General features: G+C 42.6%; 1 protein-coding gene across 1 annotated transcript in view; it reads right to left on the bottom strand.

Moving 5' to 3' along the window:
* The window catches only part of TRIM67 (tripartite motif containing 67), a 92152-nt gene that overhangs the window by 25580 nt on the left and 43943 nt on the right, over positions 1 to 22629 (bottom strand). Inside the window, exons 2-7 of the mRNA XM_006874173.1 lie at positions 17620 to 17715; positions 15698 to 15820; positions 10552 to 10662; positions 9291 to 9450; positions 4846 to 4991; positions 2392 to 2530 (exon numbers count right to left, since the gene is read on the bottom strand). Coding sequence (XP_006874235.1) covers positions 2392 to 2530; positions 4846 to 4991; positions 9291 to 9450; positions 10552 to 10662; positions 15698 to 15820; positions 17620 to 17715 — 775 coding nt within the window. The remainder of the gene's footprint in view (positions 1 to 2391; positions 2531 to 4845; positions 4992 to 9290; positions 9451 to 10551; positions 10663 to 15697; positions 15821 to 17619; positions 17716 to 22629) is intronic.

Raw genomic sequence — 22629 nt, 5'->3', positions numbered from 1 at the left:
AGTGCTCATTCTTTAGTGCCACAGTTACAGTGGAAACTTTAATACACCATTTTCAAAGAAGGACAGAACAACTAGAAAGAAACTCAACAAAGATGCATAAAAGAAATAACAACCAACTTGATAATTCCACCGAACAACAACACAATATACATTTTCCCCAGTGTACATGGGGAATGCTCCAGAAAAGACTATACATTAAGATACAAAGTAAGCCTCAATAAATTAAAAAAAAAAACACTGAAATGTTACAAAACATCTTCTTAGAACACAATGCTATAAAATTAGAAATTAACAACAGGAAGAGCAAGGGGAAAAAAAATCAAATACATAGAAACAATAATATAATGAATAATACAATAATACAATGAGTAGCGCCTTGCTTAAAAACTGCTGGATAGTAGAAGAACTAAAGAGTGAATTAAAAAAATTTCTTGTATCAAATGAGAATGAAAACACAACATATCAAAATCTTAGGGACATGGCAAAAACATATCAAAAATGAAGAAAGAACCAAATCAACAATTTCACCCACCATCTCCAACAATTAGAAAGAGAACAGCAAAATACAAGGCCAAAAAATCTTTGGGAGGAAGAAATGTGATTAGGAGTATCTGATAAGGAATTCTAAAGAACTTGATGGCACTTAATAAAAACATATTTAGGTACCTTCAGAAGAGTCCCAGTGTGGCACTGTAGGATTAGCATTGGACTGTAAGGTAGGTGGAATCACAAGGTTAGTGGTTCAAACTCACCAACCATTTCTTGGAAACCTTATACAGAGTCAAGTCAAGGACTTCATTCTTCTTGGATCAACTATCAACACTCATGGAAGCAGCAGTCAAGAAATCAAATGACATATTGCATTGTGCATGCAAATCTGCTACACAAAATCTTTTTAAAGTGTTGAAGAGCAAAGATGTCAGCTAGAGGACTAAGGTGCTCCTGACTCAAGCCATGGTATTTTCAATTGCGTGCAAAAGCTGGACAGTGAATAAGGAAGACCGTAGAAGAATTGATGCTTTTGAGTTATGGTGTCAGAGGAGAACATTGAAAGTGCCATGGGCTGCCAAAAGAACCAATAAATCCACTTTGGAAGAAGTACAGCCAGAGTGCTCCTTGGAGGCCAGGATGGCCAAACTTCGTCTCTCGTATTTCGGACATGTTGTCAGGAGGGACCAGTCGCTGGAGAAGGACATCATGTTTGGTAAGGTGGAGGGTCAGAGAAAAAGCGGAAGACCCCCCAGTGAGATGGATTGGCAAAGTGGCAGCATCAATGGGATCATGCATGGCAACAGTTGTGAGGTTGGCCTAGGATCGGGCAGTGTTTTATTCTGTTGTGCATAGGGTCGCTATGGGTCGGTACTGACTCTATGGCACCTAACAACAACAACAATGAATTGGAACTGACTCTCCAGAACTTAACAACAACAACAATGAATCAAGAGGCAGATCAATAAAAATACAGACAAAACTCTAGAAGTATACAGAAAAACAATATAAGAACAGACAAAATAAACAGAAACTTAGAAATCATACCAAAAACAAAAATAGAAGAAATCTATAAGATTAATACTAAAATTATAGAGATAGATAATACATCCAAAGGGAAAAGAAGTAGAATTGAATCAGCGGAAGACAGAGATGAAAAACATAAGTCATAATATTAATCCTTTAGAGAAACAATCCGAAAAACCTAGAAAGCCTAATAGTTATGTGGGACACCATCAAGAGGAATAACTTAACATGTGATGGGAATTCCAGAGAAGGAGGGGGAAAAAGAAGCACCAACATGCAAATCACCTCCATGTGGAGATTGGCTCTGAGCAGTCAGTCAGTTGAAAGTGAGTTTTCTCAGGGATGTCCCTGCATCCAATATACATGGACTCTGGATCATGCATCTGGTTCCTTATCCAACCTCTAGTTGTTGGGACTTGAGCCAGTGGCCTTCCATATTGCCGGCTGATCTTGGGATTTATCAGCCAGCAGCGTGTCATGTGAGCTGCCGATTTTGGGTCCATCAGCCCCTGCAACTACCTGACTCAGGAGAAAGCTCCAGTCCAACGTCTGACTCCAGGCTTGGGACTTGCCAGCCTCTACAACTGCATGAGTCATTTCCTTGAGATAAATCTCTTTACATATGAGGGAGCTTCAAAACATTTGTGGAAAAGATTCCATTATCTGTCAATTCAATTTTTCCAGTGTGAAGCCCCCTTTGTATATGTGCTTCTCTGGTTTTGCTCTTCTAGAGAACCCAGCCTAAGACATCAACTGTTTCCAACTTAGTCTAAGGTGTAGACTGTGAGTTGAGTTTGTGAACTTATTTGTGACCTTTAGGACTCATCCACAGTTCCTGAAGGGACTTTTTTGGTCAAGATCACACACAGGACTCACCGTCAGATGTCTGCAGAACAACAGTTTTACTGTAAGGCCCGACACCTGAGGAGTTGAAGGCCTTGACCCTGGCGTTGTAGGTGCTGTTGAAATGAAGACCGTCAATGGTACACAGGGTCTCCTTGCCAACATACACTTCCTAAAGAGAAGCAAATCCATTAGGCTTATCATTATTTGGAACTTTTCTCTTAGGGAATGACTTCTGGGCAACAAGTGCTACTACCGAATAAGGAAGATCTCAATGACTCATGGTTACGAATCGGGCTGCTAACCTCAGGATCAGCAGTTTGAAACTACCAGCTGTTCCTCAGAAGAAAGATGAGGCTTTCTGCACCTGCAAAGATATACAGCCTCGGGAACCCTGTACAGAGTCGCTGAGTCAGAACCGATTCCACAGCACATGACTACCACCAATAACTCACAGCCCGCTTGCAGGCCACTGCTAGATTAAGGTACTGGACCCTTACAGATTGGCTGGCTCAACCCCTTTGTGAGATGGTGAGGTGTGATTGGATCCAAGGAAGGCGAGTATCACACCCAACAGCTAGCTAGGGCTAAGCTGTCTGATGAGGTCAAGCCTGTTAGACAAAACCTGGGGCTTTGGAACCCCAAGGAAGCATTGATCCCTCCATGCGCATGCCATGAGGAACCTCTTCCTTTTCTTGGTAGGGCAATAGAAGATTTTTGGCTTTCAATGAGTTAAACTAGAAAACCAGAGCTATACAACTCAATAAACAAAATGATCAGCATTTTTAAAAGAAGGGTCATCACACATGAGGAGAGAAAGTAGAAGGTGTTGACCAAGGACAGGGTAGTTCACGGCTGATCTGGGTTGGAACCCTTCTGGGAGTGAGAGGTATACTCTACTCCAACACCTAGTCCCCTTTCTTGGTCTTCCTAAAACTACTTTATTCCCTGGTCTCCCAAGAGCATGAGACATTTTTTCATTAGACTTCAAGGGTATTTTCTCAGGGATTTCTTTCACATTCACTTACAAGTTATTCTTCTATTAAGACCCCCAAATCCACAGCCTTACATTTTTCCTATTTCATTATATTATGTTTCATTTGTATAAAACATCTTTCCTGTCTGACTGTTTAGAGGCTATATGCTCTTCTTCTGTTCTTATATCTTATTGGTGATAACTGTGTGGCAGGCATTGTATAAGGTATAGCAATCCTTACAACAACAGTAGGCTATTAATATTATTTTTCATATTTTGCATACAAGAAGTTCAAGATCTGAGAAGATAGAGAACTTTCCAAGATCACAGCTAACCCACTTAGGAGTCAGAATTAGAACCCTGTATTCAAATCTTGCACTTTTCTCATCATAACATCTTGTTTCTAATAAACTAACCTTTGTATCTAGCTTTTAGTAGTAGTCATGTCTCAAAGAGGAGAGCTTGGTGGATGTTCCTATGAACGTCTCTGAAATACTCTTTCCTATCTTCTCATTTCAAAAACATATACTCCCTTCCTGTTTTTCAGTTGAGGAACTTATTTGCAGAAGAGGAGTGAAGGGGTTAGACCATGTGTCTGAGCATGCTGGTCCTGGTTCAAATACTTCTCTAAACGCCCCATCTTCATGCAGAGCTCAGTCTCCAAGGGAGTTCTGATGTTATTTCCCAACTCTTACATACTTATAGAACATCTTTAAACAGAAAATGAAATGGCATTGAGAGAAACAAAAGGAATATTGGCCTTTGACAAGGATTGTCAAATGGATGCAACTCCCCAGGAGAACAAAAGCAAGGTTAACTACAACTATAGTATTTTGTCAGAAAGAGTCTCTGGATTTGAATGGACGAGGTCTGAGGAGGTTCATGTGTCTTGGTGTTCATGTCAACACAACTAACTGTAAGCTATACATAACAGTGTGAAGTTTCAACGTAGAGGACTCTTAGAGAGCTTCGAGTGGGGAGAAGGCTGTCCAAGGGTTTATACAAGACGAGGGAGTGGATTTGTCTATGCTGTTCATGATATGCCACCAATGAATATAGAATGTAGGCCTGATGCAACAACTGTTTCTTTAGCATCTTCTGCATACCTTGCACCTTGCCAGGTAGACAAGGGAACATAAAGAAGGGGAGGTCAGACAGTGCTTTCTACTTTCCAGAAATCTGTACCTTTGGAGAAATATGACCAATGCACATGAACTAATGACTGAACCAAAGAAGCCAGGTGTGATAAAACCTGGCATGAATGGTCACTACAGAGTAACTAGGATTGAACTGATGGTGTTAACTGGGTGGTAGGTACTTGCAGGTGGTACCTCCTTTGAGTTCTACTTCAGTCCCAGGCAGAGCCTCATCTAAGTATTCTGTGACAGATAGTGGAGACGTTTCCTGTCTCCCATGACCTCAGACTGCCTCTGTGACCACACAGGATCTAGCGTAGCACTCAGGCAGGCCCAGAGGTGAGGCAGAGTTTGGACCGAGTGAGTCAGCCTTACCCGGAACTGCCCTCCATCTCCATCGTCCAGCTCTAGGATGTAGCCGTCCACAGGGCTGTGGGTGAAGGGGGGCATCCTCCAGGCCAGCGTGACGCTGTTGTTGCGGGTGCAGCACTTCTCCAGCTGCAGCAGGGGGACCGGAGGCACTGGGGGTAGGGTGGTAATGAGGAGGTCAGCCTGCTATGCCACCGCATGGCATCTCTTGCTCCCCCAGCAGCCTGTGGTCATGCCCTCCCAGCCTTCTACAGGCCCCACCCAGCCAGGAGCCACAGTCCAGGTGGGACTAGGAAAAAGGGCAAGAAGAGGTGAATTATACTTCTCAGTTCTGGTGGTATTGGAATCTCAAGATGGGGCGGAGCAGAGGTCTCCACACCCTGAATCTGCAGGCCCTCCCAACACTGAGAATCACTGATTTTGACTCTGATCTGTGGGAAGCTTAAAGGAACCCCAGCAGAATCCATATTCCTGTGGACTGTCACCCCCCCACCCCCAACCTCCATGGACTGCTCTCCGCTGGACCAGAACTGTGAACATATAGCTCATCCCTGAGCTGGGCCCAGCATCACTCTGTAGGCAGGCAGTCACACCTTTGGCTAAGCAAGAGCTAGATTTGGCTAAGCAAGAGCTAGATCTGGGAGAGGGAAGCAATTTTAGAGGATTAGACAGTCTACCCATGGAATGAGGGATTTGATTAAATGTCTCTTAAATTCTAATAGGTGAGATTGGTAGGTTGTTTTTCTTTTCTAGATGTGTTCAAACTCAAGAGATTTGAGAAACTATAAATCCCACACTAGTGTTGCGAGAAAATACAAACATCAGTTTTGTAGCAACTACATATTTCAATTTGACTCTACTTATGTTGTTGCTATGGGTCAGAACCCACTCGACGGCACTTAACAACAATAACCTATATTACGGTGGAGTCCTAATGTGGCACTGTGGGTTAATGCACTGGATTACAAAGCTGGTTTGATCCTAAAGGATGGCAGTTCAAGTACACCAGCTGCTCTTCAGAAACCCTATACAGGGTTGCTATGGGTCAGAATCAACTCTATAGCACTTAACAACAACATATGTATTGGGGCAGATTTTCTAGAACTGTCTAGCTGACAGTTCAGTTGATAACATTTGTTTCCTAATCACTGACTCAGTCTCAGGGATGGCTGAGCACAGCTTGATCCCAGCCCCTTATGTCACAGGTGTATAAGAATTTGCTCTCAGCCCCTACAGATCTGCTGGGCCTCCATTGCCTTGCTATGCTCTCCTGTTTCACCTCTGACCTCCACATGTCTGCAGATGTTCTTTGCACCCTAAAGGGGTCACAAGGGTCCTTCCTCCAGGCTCACCCCGACTTTTGCAGACTCCTTGCTCTTCTCAGTCGCACCTAGAACAGGTGGCATTTTCAAACAACTCTGAGGTGCAAATGTGCATGTGTGTGAGCGTGAACATGGTGGCATTACGTAAGTGTCTCGTTCTCTCTAGAGTTTAAAAATGGCCAAGTATTTTACAGGTGAGGGTTTCTGAATTCACAGATTCTGCAGATGTGACCCTTAGTCATTTGATATCTTGGTTTAAAAATTAAGAAACACTTTTGCATCCTCTTTTAAATATTCATTGGCATTTCTGAGAAAGTATAACTTAATAGCTTTGTAACTGGGGCAAGTTATGCAAACTTTACTCAGCCCTGATGTTTTCTGACTTCTATTGATTTCTGACTTCCTCTCCTGCCTCTCTCCATTTTCTTTATTCTACTCTCAACTCTGACCTTCTTGTCATCTTTAATGTTGCTGCTATGTGCCATCGAGTATATTCTAACTTATAGCGACCCTTTACAGGGCTTCTGAGGCTGTAAGTCTTTGCAGGAACAGAAAGTCTTTCTCCTGCGGAGCAGCTGGTGGGTTCAAACCGCTGATCTTGTGGTTCACAGTCCAGTGCTTATCCTGTAGAGTCACCATGCTCCCTATACTTGTCTTGGGATAAGTAAAACATAATCACTGTATTGGTCTCTTTTCCTTCTACCCTTCTGATTCTCACCTCCAGCCCCTCTACTTTTCCATCACAGCTGTCACTGTCAGATATTAAATTTTATGTTTGCTTCTTTGACATTTACTTCTTCCACTAGGATGTAAATGCAATCTTGTATGGGAATCTTGTTCACTGCTGTGACCTGAGCATCGAATTATGCCAAGCATGTGGTAGTCACAGGCTTATGTTTCTGAACAAACAATCTTCATTCTATGAGGGTAAGTCAAAAAAGCTTGCTATAAAATTACTGAAACCTTTATTAAACAAAAATATCAAAATGTGAAACTAGTGTTTCTACCCCTACATTTTATATCCTCTATCTAGATCTCTGAAGTCCTGGTGTGGTGCTGTGCGTTAATGCGCTGAAAGGCAATGTTGGTGTGGACCAACAAGGTCAGTGGTTCATGTTCACTGGTACTCCTAGAAAACCCTATACAGGGTCATTATGGGTTGGAACTGACTCGAAGGCACTTAATAAAAAATCAAAAAACAAAAATTGTTGGTCTATACACCTATGGATGCAGTAGCTCAAAAGAAAGAACAAATCTTTACAGCAAGGATCATTCCCACCCCCTCAATACACAGGGTAGACTGGGATGGGCAACCTGGACATTGGCTACCCAAAATAGGGGGGCTACAAAGGCAAGAAGTGACTGGCTTAACAAGATTTCAAGAAGGAGCCTAGATACAGAGGGTGCAGAGGAATGTAGAATCTCCACTGAGTAGTATCTAATCTGTCTGGGTGGGACTGATGAAAGGAGATGGGGATAGCACTCATGTGGTACAATAGTGAATAATTACTATCAGGACTGTCTGTGATGGTTGGAAATGTAAAGGTAGATATTTTGTAGTAAAAGGAGGGGAGTGATTGACTTTGCAGTATAGGAGCGGAGGTCCCTGGGACCATCAAGGGAGAAGAATGGCATGCAGGACCCTACCTAGAGAAACAGTGATGCCAAAGATGGAGGCAGAGACGATGACGTGGAGAGATGGAGTGGCTGGGGACTTTAGACCCAGAGAGGGAGAGGGGCTGTGACCGAAGGGCAGGCTTGCAGGGTGTACCCTTTTGTTGGTTGATGATGCATGGAGGGGATTGTAATCATGGCAATGTAACAGATGAATGTAAACTATCACATAATTCACAATAAGATAGTTAAAAAAAAAAGAAAAAGTAAAGGCAAAAGAGTTGAGATCAGGTGAATACAAGTGCTTTAATGGAAAAAAAAAAATTGTAGGTCTATTGAGTCCTGTGGTGGTGCTGTAAGATAAGCACTGGACTGCTAATTGCTAAGGTTGTCAGTTCAAACACACCAGCAGTTCCTAAGAAATGCTATACAGAGTCGTTATGAGTCAGAACCATGGCACTTAACAACAACAACATCTAAGTCTATAAATTTACAAGACTGTGTTTCCTTCTCTATAACCTTTCCACAAAAAATTCTGCACTCTCTGATTTATACCATGTCAAAATAATGGCAATTTTCCTCAAGGAACTCAAATTGTGTTCCTTTTAAATGTTCTTTGAGTTTGGGGTACAAAAAAGTTCGAAGACACAAGATCAGGGCTATAGGGTGGATGGGGTAAGGTATTTCCAGTGAAATTCTCCTAGGACAGCCTTGCTACCCTGGATGAATGAGCTGGTGTATTGTCATGATGGGGAAAAATTCTTCAGCACAACTTTCCTGCCTTCTCCTCATCAATGCAGTTTTCATTTTCTTAAAACTTCTTCCTAATAAGCCCCCATGGTTGTTCTGTGTCCTTTGAGAAAATCTATCAAGATTACTCCTTGGGAATCCCAAAATAACAGCTTCCATACTCTTCTGAGCTGACCTCTCTACCTTGAATTTAACTGGCCTCTGGTAATGTAGTGGTTATGAATCAGGCTGCTAACTAACCTCAAGGTTGGCAGTTCAAAACTACCAGCCATTCCATGGGAGAAAGGTGAGGCTTTCTGCTCCCATAAAGATTTACAGCCTCGGAAACCCTATACAGGGTCGTTATGGGTCGGAACCGACTCCACAGTACTTAACAACAACAACAGCAGATCCTTCAGAAACCACTGTTTAAAGTGGACCATTTTTGGGGAAGGCACCCTAACAAGACTCAGACAGGTGTATCACTGAGAGAACTTGTTTGCATCTATCCACTAATAAGAGAGATGTGTTTAAATACATTTTGTTTGGGATAAACTCACACTCATATGAATTGGAACCCCAATAGCAATACTTATCCTCACATAGATGAGAAGACTAGGGCTTAGCCTGGGGATTCCCCACCCTAGCTCATACAGTAGGAGACTGAACTGGGATGTGACCCCACTTAGCATCACTCTGCTCCACATATCACCCATCATCATCCAATGGTTCTAATCTATCCCCAGCACTGAGAGAAGCATGGAAGTGGGGCCAACCGCGGCTCACCCCTACATTTCATCTGGATGAAGTCCAGCTGGTGTATGGCTTGCAGCAGTGGCTCACTGTCCAGAGTCAGGTCGAATTCTGCCGACACCTTGGGTTCCAGGGCGCCTTTCACCCACTGTTCCTGGGACACCTGGACACGCTTGATCAGGGCATCAGAGATCTGAAAGGAACAGAGGTTTGGGGGGATCTTAATTTGCAAAGTAGAAACTGCAGCCAGCGATGAGAAAGGGGTAAGGTTTCATTTTTATGACCAAGCAACAAGAAGGGGATGTGCTAAGCAGGGACTCTCGGGGTCACTTCAGAGAGTAACTATCACCCCTACTCTGTATAACTCTCATAAACTGTTAAAATCATACTTTTAAAATATAGTCATGTTCAGTGTAAAGCAGCACTTGCTATGACAGAAATTGGCTAAACACTCTTGCAAAACAAGTAATGCTTTTAAGAATATACAGAAACACTCTTCATTATATCTGTTTTTTTAGAGCTAGTAGTTTGCAAAGTCAAATATACTAATAATCTATCCCAGCGTCTGAAGAAATCATCTTCCATATTCTCAGAGCTTTGGACTCCTCTCTTGCTGACTTGTTTCCTCTGAGTTGTTCTGGAATCTGCTGTAAACTCTCACGACATCACACTCACAGCCCTGTTCACCTTTATTGGAAAGCTCTGCTTACTCAGAAATTTGTACCCATCCCTGCAGAGTCATGATCTGAAGAGCCTTCTTGTAAATTCACTCACTATTTTCTTCACAGACAGGCGACTGAATTTCCATCTGAATCACAGTCACATCCCCGAAAGACTTTAGGGCTCTGAGTTATCCAGCAGTATGTCTGAGCTGCTCTCTGTAGGCACTGGTCACCTGCCTGGGCCTGTAGGATGCTGCACATTGATGGTCATATGGTCTCTGCCAAATCACTTCTCCAATTGGGATCTGTTCAGCTTGTTTAGCAAAGATTGACCTTTTCCATTTGGGCAAAGGAGAGAGGAAATCCAAGCATAAAAGCATAGCATATTTCAGCATTCTTGATTATGACCTTTAACCTCCTTGTTTAAAGACAAAGGAGATTCAAGTTCCAACTAGTGAGAGGCAGAGCCAAGGTGAGACCCTAGGTCTTCTGGAATCACTGAGCACAGGAGAATCTAAGTGACTCCAAGCCTCTGGACGGAATATTGCCTACATTATGGCTGATGTGGGTGTGTCATTGGAGGTGGAAGAGAGAAGCTCTGCCCACTAAGTATCTTCCAGCAGCGGACTCACCTGTAGAAAGCCAGAGGGGTCATTCTCCTTGATCACCTCTAGGCAGTACTCCATCAGCCCTGTCGACTGTCGCAGCTTCAATGTGCAGTGATTGATTTGATCCCAAACCATCTGCAATGAAAAGGACCCATTAGAAACGGTCTTCTCCAAGAGCTAGCAGCCAGGCTTCAGCGAGACACAGAAGAAGCACAAACACACCTGGAGGAGGTGGCCCTAGTCTTATCTGCCTTGCCTTATTTCCTCTCTGCTGTGCTCCTGAGCGCCATGTGCACGCTCTCCTGGGACCCTCTTCCCAACACTGGGGGACCACAATGCCCATCAGAGCAAACTTCCTGAACTCTGGTAGAAGTAGCAGCCATGACCAGCTATCAGCTATTGGTCTTGTTTGGGACTTGTTGAATGGTCTTTAGCTGCTCTGTTTATAAACCACGGATCATCCATCTTTCCTTGAAAGAAGTATTTTCTCACTCAGTTAGAAAATGTCTTTGAAATCCATTGTACTCCTTAGACAATGAGCTAGCCCCTCATCAACACAGAGAACGCAAAGGCTCTTGACCTGTCCAAGGAACTTGGTATCTGTCATATGAGGGAAGGCCCTGTCCTACCCTTGGTGGGAGCTGACCATATGACTTGTACTGATGATTAAGTGCATGAGTCATCAGACAACCTGAAAAAGGGGGCAGTTAGAGACCCGTGAGGAGCAAAGCCTCACTATCATGGGTCACCTCTGCTCTGCAAATCAGGCAAGAACAGGAAACAAGGACTTAGTAGAGAGGGTGGAATCGTGGCTTTTTTTTTTCCCCAAATCGTATACTTTGCTTCATTATAATAATTGTAATCCCCTCCATGTACCAACAGTGAACAGCATTTACTGCCATTGACTTTAACTATTGTATTCCTCCCTCTGTCTTTTTTTTTTTTTTTAATTTGGAGCTTGTGTTTTTATTGATTTGCTGTATGCCATTTACATATTTCATTATGCTTTCTTTTTCTCCTTTTTTGTTTTTTAAGTTTATAGTGTGGATTGAGTAAAAGTTTACAGAGCAGATTATCAGTTTTACATTCAACAAATCATATACCTTATTTCATTACAATAATAATAATACCTTCCATGTACCATCAGTTAACAGTATTTCTCTCTATTCACTTTAGCCTTTTTTTTTTTTTTTTAAACAAAATAAAAACACTCAGGCATATATAATAATTTATATCTCTAAAGGGCACATTCTGCAAGTCTGCCTCCTGGCCACCAGCTCTTAGTTCCTCTCTTCCCATGAATCTAGTCTCCTCCGCTGCACCCTCTCTCCATGTCCCCATCTCTGCCTCCATCTCTGGCGTCGCTGCTTATCTGGGGAAGGTCCCGCATTCTGCTTGTGCTCTTCTTCCTTGATGGTCCTAGGGTCCTTTGTTTCTGGACTGTAAGATTAACCACTCCCCTGTTTTTGTTACAGAACTTCTATTTTTACAATTGTGACAGTCACAATTAGTCCTGATAACAATTATTCACTATTGAATCGTATGAATCTTAGCCCCATCTCTTTTCACCAGACCCATCTAGACAAGATGGAAACTATTCAGTGGGGATGCTTTCTTACCCCCCCACCCCCATACTCTTAAACTAAACCCCTCTTGAAACCTAAGCTTGTAAACTAGTCACTTCGTGCCTTTATCACCCCCTCATTTTAGGTAATCAATATCTAAGTTGCCCATCCATATCTACCTTGTGTACAGAGGGGATAGCATTGATACTTGATGTGAAGACTCCTTCCCTATCTGTTGGTATTTAGAGTTACTACCTCCATGAGTATAGGTCAAGTTCATCAAATTGTAGCAATTTACCCTTGTTTCTTTTATCCAAAAAAAATTTTTTTTTTTTTTGTAATCTTCTAGTCAAGTTCTGATTATCAAGCCATTAAAGCTAGGTCAAATGGGTACTGCAAGTTTGGGTGGTCTTGTGCATCTCCTCTCACTTCATATCAGCTGGATGCTTCACTCTCAGCTCTAGCCCTCTGTGGCTATGTCGTTGTCCATGGGCTCAAGTGTCCCCAGGACTCACCACACTTTGGACCAACCAGCCCTTCCTCTTCTCTCTCTCATCTCCAGGTCAACAGGAGTCAATGGACTGGGGTTGAACTCAGCCCATTTCTTCATTGCTGCCTTTCCCCCTCTTCCACTCACCAGTAGACCAGTGTGGTTGCCAGCAAGCTTACATGCTTGTTTGCGTATTCCCTTTGAGGTTCAGTTTTAGAGGGGAGTTTGCCCTGAAGGAACTTGATTGCTTGCCTTGATGTCTTCCTGGTGAACAGCTTGCTTATTCTTGTAGTAGCCAGTAATGCTGACCATTTTTGTTTTGGGTTTTTCCTGATGATCTTTCTTTGAAGATGTATCTTCTGTTGCTCTAGTTGTTCCAGGCTGTGTGCTTGTCCTTGCTAGTGGGAATGTCCCATCTCATAAGGTTCTGGATTGGACTCAGGATTCCACCTAAGGTCCTATACTCTGAAAAGGCTTTGCAAGAGGCCTATATCTCTGGGCAAGTTCTAGAACCCCTTTTAGGTATTTCAATCACTTACAGGCTGATTTCTGTAATCGTGTTTCCTAACATTCCTTTCTATCCCACTCACGTGTCTATTTTACAATAGTTGGCAAGGGACACCAATCTTCATAAAACAGTCAAGCATTTTAGTACTATTTCCCCTCTTCAAACTATGCCTAGATCCTTGTATCACAGAGCCCTGTTGTTCCAAGGTTGAGCATGAATCACTATTTACCTCTGTCCCACTTAGGCCATCAAACCTGTCTCAGTGTTCCCGCATGTATCTTGTTCTTCCACCTCCTCCCCCTTCTTGTATTGCCCTTCCCAACACATGAACTTAACCCTCCACCCCAGCCCCACTGTTGTGGTTACCTTATATTCCATTAACTCCATTTAAGACAGTCTATTTTATCCTGTAATCTACCTGACCTTCCCACCACCTGCATCTCTGTTCCTCTGTGTATGTTCTTTCACAATGTAATTGTTTTGATCATAGAATGACCTCCCAGATCCTCTGTTCTTATAATTTTATTCTGTTCCTGACTCTTCCAATTGTTGATTGAGTTTAGGGTGATGATACCATGTACGTCATTCTCTGATTGTTGTCTGTTCTTGTTGGTTCTCAGTCCACAGAACATCCTTTTGGATGTTTTTCATAGCTGGGTTGGCTTTGGGAAAATCCCTTAGCTTCTGTTTATCCTGGAATGTTTTGATTACACCTTCATATTTGATTGACAGCTTTGCTGGGTAAATGATTCTTGGTTGGCAGTTTTTTTCTATCAGGGTTTATATATGTCTTCTCATTGCCTTCTTTCCTGCATGGTTTCTCTTGAAAGATCTGAGCTTACTCTGATTTGCTCGCCTTTCTATGTTACACTTCTCTTTTCTCTAGCTGCTTTTAGTATTCCCTCCTTATCTTTGATTTTGGAGATCTTTATTACTATATGTCTTGGAGATTGTCTTTTAGGGTCTCTCCATCCTGGGGTTCGTTGAGCTTACTGAATGCTTATCTTGTCGTTTTTCAGGATGTTAGGGAAATTTTCTTCCAGAAGCTCTTCAACTATCTTCTCCCTGGATTTGTGTGATTCTTTCTGTTCTGGAATGCTGATAATTCTTAAGTTATTCCTCTTCATGTTGTCCAACATGAACCTTAGGCCTTCCTAAAATTTTTTTAATCCTTTTTTCTGCTTGCTCTTCTATCTTAGTAGTGTTGAGAAATTTATCTTCCAACTCACTATTTCTGACTTCTATCTCTTCAATTCTACTTGTTTGCCCTTTCAATGTATTGTCCATTTCTGATATTCTATTATTAATTGTTTGGACCTCTTTCTGTAGGTTTTGAATTGTTTCCAATGCTGTATCTATCTTATTTGGTTGTTCCTATAGCACTTTCCTGATTTCTTCCTTATTTTTCTCAACTCCATTATATAATGTTTTGATACATCTTATAATCATTTTTCTGAATTCCTTCTCAGGCATTTCCAAAGCCTGCCCATCTTCCTTTATGGAGTGTAGGTCTACTTCCAGCTCATTTGCCTCAGTCACTTTATCTTGTTTCTGGACATGTGCAGATATGGTCATCTGCTTCTGTTTTTTGGGCATGTTCAGGAGTTATCTGTGGCCTTAATACTTAGATGTATGTTTATTTTGGTATTTTTTATGCTTTCCTATTGCCTCCAGGTAGATGTGATCAGGAGATGGGCTTCCCTTTTTACTCTTCTTCCTGAGAAATTTCAAGATGCCACTGTTGTTCATTGTCACATAATTCAAGTTTTAATTTTTGGCCTATTTCCTTTTTAGTCTGCCTGTCCCACTCCGGAATCCCCGTTCAGGCCTTTTTCCTAGTGATAAAAAGTTCAGGCCTGGCTGTGGCTGTTTTGTGCTGCCATTTAGTTTTAAGTGGAAACTGTCAGCTTGAATTTTGAGGAGATCTGTATGCATGCGTAGTAGAATCTTCTGGGGGTGGGGGTGGGGTGTCCACTTGCTCAAGCTCCCCCTGTAGTCACCTGAATGGAGGTGGACAGCCAGCAAGAGACCAATTAACAGATACAAGAAAAGAGTGTCCACACCTTTATGCTGCAGTTCTGTCAGGCATCCATGGCTGCTCTGATCCTTCCCCCACTTGGTCTTGCACAAGATGGTGGCTCCGGGAGCAGCTGAGCATCTTGAATTAGAAAGCAATGGATTTCTTGCTTCTGCTACAAATTTCCCTAGCTGTAAGCCTTCCAACCTTCTAAATATACCTTTATAAGTGGTTCAGAGTTCTGGGACCATCCCCTGAAACGGCTTGGTCTGGTATTCTGTGTTGTTGCTGATGGAGCTCCTCACTGCACTGCTTGCTTGTTCTAAGGAATTGTGGCTTTAAAGCAGCAGAATGCAGAGGGTCTGGCTCTATTTCTGTAGGGAAAGCATGAGTATTGATTGACTGACGTAAATGGCTTATTTGTGGCATGGTTGCATTAGTGTAACTAGGGCCAGAGATCAGTTTGTTCATCCTGTCCTGTTTTACTTATTCACTGGACTACTGTTGACTAGCACCTACTGGGCGTTTCCCCTGTGCTGAGTTCAGAGGATGCAATGGGGATTAAGAGTACCAGCCATTTCAATACTTACTTTCAGCTTGTGCTCTCTCTCTTTAGTGACCTTGGTGAGCAATTTGGCTTTCTGTCGGGTTAAAGCCTCAACCAGGGCATCACACTGAGCCACCAAGCAGGCTTCATAGTCTAGTCCATTTTCCTAGGGGAAGCAGAAGAGCTTTAGGGAGGAGAGATGCCAAAATTTGGTGAGTGTGGCACTGTGGGTTACTGTGCAGCTCTGCAAGGTTGGTTTGAACTGAAAGGTCAGTGGTCCAAACTCATTAGCAGTTTCTCAGCATTTAACAACAACAACAACAGACAAAGAGGAGTCCTGGTGTGGCACTGTAAGATAAACACTGGACTGCTAATGGCACAGTCAGCAGTTCAAACCCATTTGTCGTTCCTTGGAAACCCTGTACAGCTAGAATCAACTTGACAGTACTTAACAACAGCAGCAATAGACAAAGAAGTGTTTCAGAGGAGTTATCCCAGAACTGTTTGTAATTTTATTAATGTGGAAACAAAATATGTACATATTAGGGAGGGCACTGTGAACTCACAGTCTTTCTGTATGATCGAATATTCCATAACCTTTCAAACTTTGTTCATAGAGAGTTTTTAATGCTGTGGGAAATCCATGAGACTGTTCATTAAAAACAACACTACAACAAGTAAGATACAAAGACGTGTGCCATATAATCTTAAGTCTGTTGTGTGTGTGCATGTGTGTATGTAAAATGAGGGAACAACAATTATCAAAAGGGTGAAAGTGGTCATCTCAAGTGGTAGGAAAATGGTGTTCTTTTTTCTTAGTTTTTCTACTCTTGTCTGGTGGTGGTTGTTGTTGTATGGAGTTGCAGCCCTATATAGGGTTTCTGAGACTGCAAACCTTTGTAGGGAGTCCTGGGGTGGTGCTACAGGTTAATGTGCTAGACAGCAAGGTCGGTTTGAACTGCAAAGTCAGTGGTTCAAGCTCACCAGCCACTCCTCGGAAGTCCTATACAGGGTCGCTATGAGTTGGAATTGACTCGATGGCACTTCACAACAAAAATCTTTAAAGAAGCAGAAAGTCTCACCTTTCTCCCGTGGAGCGCCTGGTAGATTCAAACTGCTGACCTCACAGTTAGCACCTCAGCTCGTCATCCACTATGCTACCAGAGCTCCTTTTTCTATGCCCCCAAATTTCTGTAACACATACGTTTGCTTCTACAACCCCCAAAAAAACAACAGCCCACAAAACCATCTAACAAAAAGTGTTCTTGCAGTAGGATCTTTCACATTCTCAAAAGAATCCTCTATGCTTCTAAGTTCTGTATATACTCAGATCTCATGTCTTCAAAACATCAGAGGCATCATGACTTAAAAAGCATCTGAGCTGAATTCTGCATGGTAGCTGGTTAAGGCTCAGGGGCTCTTCTTCCCTAGTTCCCATCCTGCATTGCTGGGCTTGCCATCTATGTAAACGATTCCTCAAGATGTACACATTTATACAGGAGTGAATGGAAGGCACTCTGTCCGACAGGCAGGGCTCCCTAAAGCCAGAGGCTGTGCTTTATCCTTCTTTATTCATGGCTCAATATAGATAAATACAGTAAATACATTTATTTAGTAAACAATGCATTTATACTTTTTTATGACAAGGGCATACTTGGGTACCAGAACATTACATGTAAATACTGCATCAGGTCTACATGACCATACAGAGTGTTGGGTTACAACTTTCAAGTTCTCTATTCTATGAGTCTCTGTAACTGATTCCATGTAAAATTCCTTGGTGAGTTTCCAATGCAGGGGACTTTCTTTCCCTTAAAGGGTGTCATGTGAGTTTCAGCATTCAAATCTATACAATGAGATCACAAGACTTCCCAGTGTTCATCACTGACGAGCATACTTCTCAGGACACTCCTTCTTTTTCACACTGTTTCTATTTTGCAAATTCCACACCCTGATGTCCCTCACCTGGATCTGCTGCAGTATGCTCTTGAGCTGAACCAGAAACTCCTTAGCTTCTTTTGCCTTGTCGGAAACTCCATTTAAGGCCTGAGATAGTTGTGCCTTAAAAAAACAGAAAGAAAAATCACGTGTTGGAAAAAAAAAAAAGTGTTAAAGGAACACAATTTGCACTTATTCATAAAGGCTACACTTATAAGAGCGATGAGAACTGATTCCAATATGCACTAACTAGGAAGATGTTACTGCCGACTCATGTTCCCAACACATGGTTACTTTTCCTGCAATAGGTGGTGAGTGTTAATTGGCTCACACTCTTCTATGTGAACCCCAGAACTGAACAGAAGCAAAGAGAAATCTTAGCTAATTGGTTCAAGCTGACAGGCCTGCCCCGAACATTGACTTCAAATGTGTATGTATGGAAACCCCATACTATAGGCCCTTCTCCACCCACTCCAGGCCTACACAGCTGCATTTGGTCAGGAATACATACCAGGTAGTGCCGTTTGGGAAGGGGCCTGAGGTTCTGAAATTGGGCTAGAGCCATAAAGATAGAGGAGGATCCCCATGCATCATAGAGAAGGGAAATCTCTTAGCCCTCCACACCTTGCAGAGATAGGATGCAAGGGTAGACCTGCAAGCTGGGATCAAACCTGTGGCCTTGAGCATCAATCTTTTTAACTAGCCATATACACACACAGTCAATCTGTCTTCATATCCTAGCTACTGAGTAGACAAATTAAAAAGTTGAGTGTGCTGGTGGCCAGGAGGCAGGCTTGTAGAATGCACCCTTTGGTTGTTAAAATGATTATATATTCCCGAGTGTTTTTGTGTACACCCCCAAAACAACAACAACAACAAAAAAAACTAGAAGGAATAGAAGCAAATACTGTTGAATGCTGATGCACGGAAGAGATAGTAATCATTGCAATGAAACAAAGAGTGGAAAACTGATGTTTTCCCACTCAATTAATAATAAAAACTTAACAAAAAAAAAAGAGAAAAACAAAAAGGAAGAAAAAAAAAAAATGACCTTAAATTCCAGAAAAAAAATGTTAAACACTGAGGATAGAACAAAACAGTCAAAAAGGCCTGGGCCATATCCTCTCCACACCCACTTTCTTTAGGACTTTGCTCAAATGTCACCTTGTCAGTGAGGACTTTACTGATGACCCTATGTAAAACTTCCCTTCTGCTCTCACCTGGCTTCATTTTCTTCGTAACACTTATCATTGTCTCACACACAGATATGGTTGTTGTCTGTCCCCCTACTTTAGGGTGTAAGCTACTTAGGACAATGATTTTGTCTGCTCTGTCCATAGTGCTATCTCACGTCCAGAAGAGTACCTGGCACATTGTTGTTGTTAGGTGCCATCGAGTTGGTACCAACTCACAGCAACCCTATGCACAACAGAACAAAACACTGCCCAAACCTGGGCCAACCTCACAATGCTTGCTATGTTTGAGCCCATTGCTGCTGCCACTGTGCCAGTCCATCTCACTGGGGTTCTTTCTCTTTTTCTCTGACCCTCCACCTTACCAAACATGATCTCCTTCTCCAGTGACTGGTCCCTCCTGATAATATGTCCAAAGTATGAGAGACACAGTTTGGCCATCCTAGCTTCTAATGAACACTCTGGCTATACTTCTTCCAACACAGATTGGTTTATTCTTTTGGCAGCCCATGGTACTTTCAGTATTCTCCTCCAACACCATAACTCAAATGCCTCAATTCTTCTATGATCTTCCTTATTCATTGTCCAGCTTTCATATGCATATGAGGTTATTGAAAATGCCATGGCTTGGGTCAGGCACACCTTAGTCTGGCATATACTAGGCACTAAATACATTTTTTAAATGTTTTATTGTGAATTATGTGATAGTTTACATGGGAGAACATTAGTTTTACATTCAACCTATCCTATATTGTTTCCTTGCCATGGTTACAATTCCCTCCATGCATCATCAACCAACCACAGGGTATACCCTGCAAGCTTGCCCCCGGGTCATCCACACACAGCCCCTCTTCCTCTCTGGGTCCAAAGTCCCCAACTGCTCCATCTCCCCACGTAATCGTCTCTGCCTCCATCTCTGGCATCACTGTTTCTCTGGGTAGGGTTCCGTTCTCCGCTCTTCTCCCTTGATGGTCCCAGGGACCTCTGCTCCTAGACTGCAAAGTTAATCACTCCGCTCCCTTACTAAATACATTTTTGTTAAGTGAATCAATGAGGTTGTTTAACTATAACAGTGGTTTATAGAGTGTAGCCCCTGGACAATCCACACAGTATCACTTGAGAACTTGGTAGAAATGCACTTTCTCCGGCCCCACCCAGAATTGCTAATTAGAAATTCTGGGAATAGAACCCAGAAGTTTGAGTTTTAACAGTTCTCCAGCCTCAGCTGACAGCTGACAGATGGAGCTGGAGCTGTGGAATGGACTAGAAAACACAGAGTTATATATGGAAGGAGGAGAAAGGGGCCTCGATTCTAGGACATCAATACTCAAGGTGAGGTCAAGGTTTGGGACTCTGATTGCTTCATCTAAGGCTCAGCTACTGTTCGTCCACTCAGGTCACCATCCCTCCCCCACTGCAGCTGGCTTTGGCCCCTGCCCCCCCAGTGTGAATCATATTTATTGTAATTGTCTATACCATAAGAATGTCCAACAGAACTTAGAGCAATGACAGAAATGTCCTGTATTGGTGCTGTCCAATATAGCATCCACTGACAGGCCATATGTTACCATAGGACACTTGAAAAGTGGCTAGTAGGAACGAAGAACTGGGTTTTATGTTTAGGTTTAAATCACCACATATGACTAGTGGCTGCAGTACTGGGCAGGAATGCACACATGAATGTCCCCCAGGAGAGATGCCCAGAACAGCCCAGTGCACCCCGAGATCATTGCACTTGAAAGGGGACAAATGTGGCAGCATCATCCATGAGGCCCTTGGAGTATCTTTAATGACAGGGATTTGTACACTGACACTGATCAGTAAAGAGCAGCAGCTTCTTCCCCACCACATCCACTGGAAGTTTGTCACCACAGATGGACTCCAGCCCTAGGGTAGACCTCCTATGAGACTACATGTCCTGGTTGAAAGACTTTGCCTTTTCTCCTTGAACTTTTGAGGGGCTTAAAAAGTGCTCCTGACCCAAGGGAGAAGAGCACAAGCAGAATGCGGGACCCTATCCAGAAAGTAGCGACACCAGAAAGATGGAAGGAGCAGCTGAGGACTCTAGACTCATGGAAAGAGAAAGGCTGTGTACTAGCGGCTAGGAAGCAGGCTTGAAGAATGTGCCCTTTGGTTGTTTAAATGATTATATACTCCTGAGTGTTTGTGTGTACATCTCCCCCCCTCCCCCCCCCAAAAAAAAACCCCAAAAAACAGAGGGAATAGAAGCAAATACTATTGAATGATGGAAAAAAATAAAGCCATAAGATCTTACATCATTTTACACAGGAGACCCACAAATTGGTGAGGTTGTTTTTGTGTTGGTTGCTTTGTTGATAATCTTGAATATTTGATCAATATTTTTGGCTATTGCAATTGAGTTTGGGACACTTAAGAGAGGTTGTGATTAGATTAACTCAGATTAGGAGGCACTACAGAATCCCTTCCTCACTGCGAAACCACTTAGGTTGCAGCTGCTACAGGCAAGACATAGACACCTCCCCCAATGCCACATCTGAGTGAGACCCTCCAAAGAAAGGCCAACCTCTGCAACACCCATTTATTAAAACTTTCATAAAGAAAAAGTGTTCACGGGTTGAAAAAAAAACATGTTTGCTTGATTAGAGGTCCATGCCAAGAGTGACTACAACAGTCAACCCATTTTTGTTTTCATGAGTTGAATGGCTGAGCTGAGTTGAGTTGAATAAACACATACCCTTGGTCCGACCTCAGGAGATGATCCTGTTCTAGCTCAACTCCATGCAGCCAGCCCGCTGCCTAGTAGCAGCCAACCTTCCCCAACGTCCATCGACTGGCTTCCCACCTGGCAAAGAGCTGGAGAGCACAGGACTTGGAAGGAGTTCAGTCAGCTCCTGCCAACATCTGGCTTTGAAAGTGAGAAGCAGTTTCGTGGGTACTGAGGGTCACTGCTCCAGGAGCCACACGATGTGCCACCTGAAAGTAGTGTTTGCTTTTTTCCTCTGTGTCTTCTTTTTTCAAAACTTTTTATTGTGAATTGAGTGAAAGTTTACAGGACAGAACATCAGTTTTACATCCAACAAATCATACACCTTGTTTCATTACAATGATTATAATCCCCTCCATGTACCATCAGTTAACAATATTTCTGTATATTCATTTTAGCTCCTTTTATTTTTTTAACACTCAGGAATGTATAATAATTTACACCACCAGAGGGCACATTCTGCAAGCCTGCCTCCTGGCCGCCAGCTCTTATCCCTCTCTTTCCATGAATCTAGAGTTCTCAGCTGCTCCCTCTCTCCATGTCCCCATCTCTGCCTCCATCTCTGATATTGCTTCTTCTCTAGATAAGGTCTCGCTTTCCACTTGTGCTCTTCTCCCTTGATGGTCAGAGGGTCCTCTGTTTCTGGACTGTAAGATTAACTACTGCTTCATATTTGTTACAAAACTTCTAACTTTAACATAGTGACAGTCACAATTAGTCATGATAACAATTACTCACTAATGAATCTTAAAGAATCTTATCCCCATCTCTTTTTACCAGACCCATCTAGACAACATGAAAACTATTCAATGGAGATTCTATCGTCCCACACACACTCTTAAAGGAAATTCTCTCTTGAAAACTTGTAAATCAATCACTCCGTGCCTTTATCGCCCCCTCATTCTAGGTAGCCAATGTCTATCTACCAAGTTGCCCATCCCTATCTACCCTGTGTACAGAGGAGATAGCATTGATACTTCATGTTAAGACTGCTTCCCTCTCTGTTGGTATTTAGAGCTACTGTCTCCATGAGTATAGATCAAATTCATCAAATTGTAGCAATTTACCTTCGTTTCCTTTATCCAAAAAAAATTATAT

The sequence above is a fragment of the Chrysochloris asiatica genome, unplaced genomic scaffold (assembly GCF_000296735.1).
Source record: "Chrysochloris asiatica unplaced genomic scaffold, ChrAsi1.0 scaffold00265, whole genome shotgun sequence".
NCBI classification, from domain to species: domain Eukaryota; kingdom Metazoa; phylum Chordata; class Mammalia; order Afrosoricida; family Chrysochloridae; genus Chrysochloris; species Chrysochloris asiatica.
Note: the sequence above shows the minus strand (reverse complement) of the source record. Positions and strands in the feature narration are given on the sequence as shown.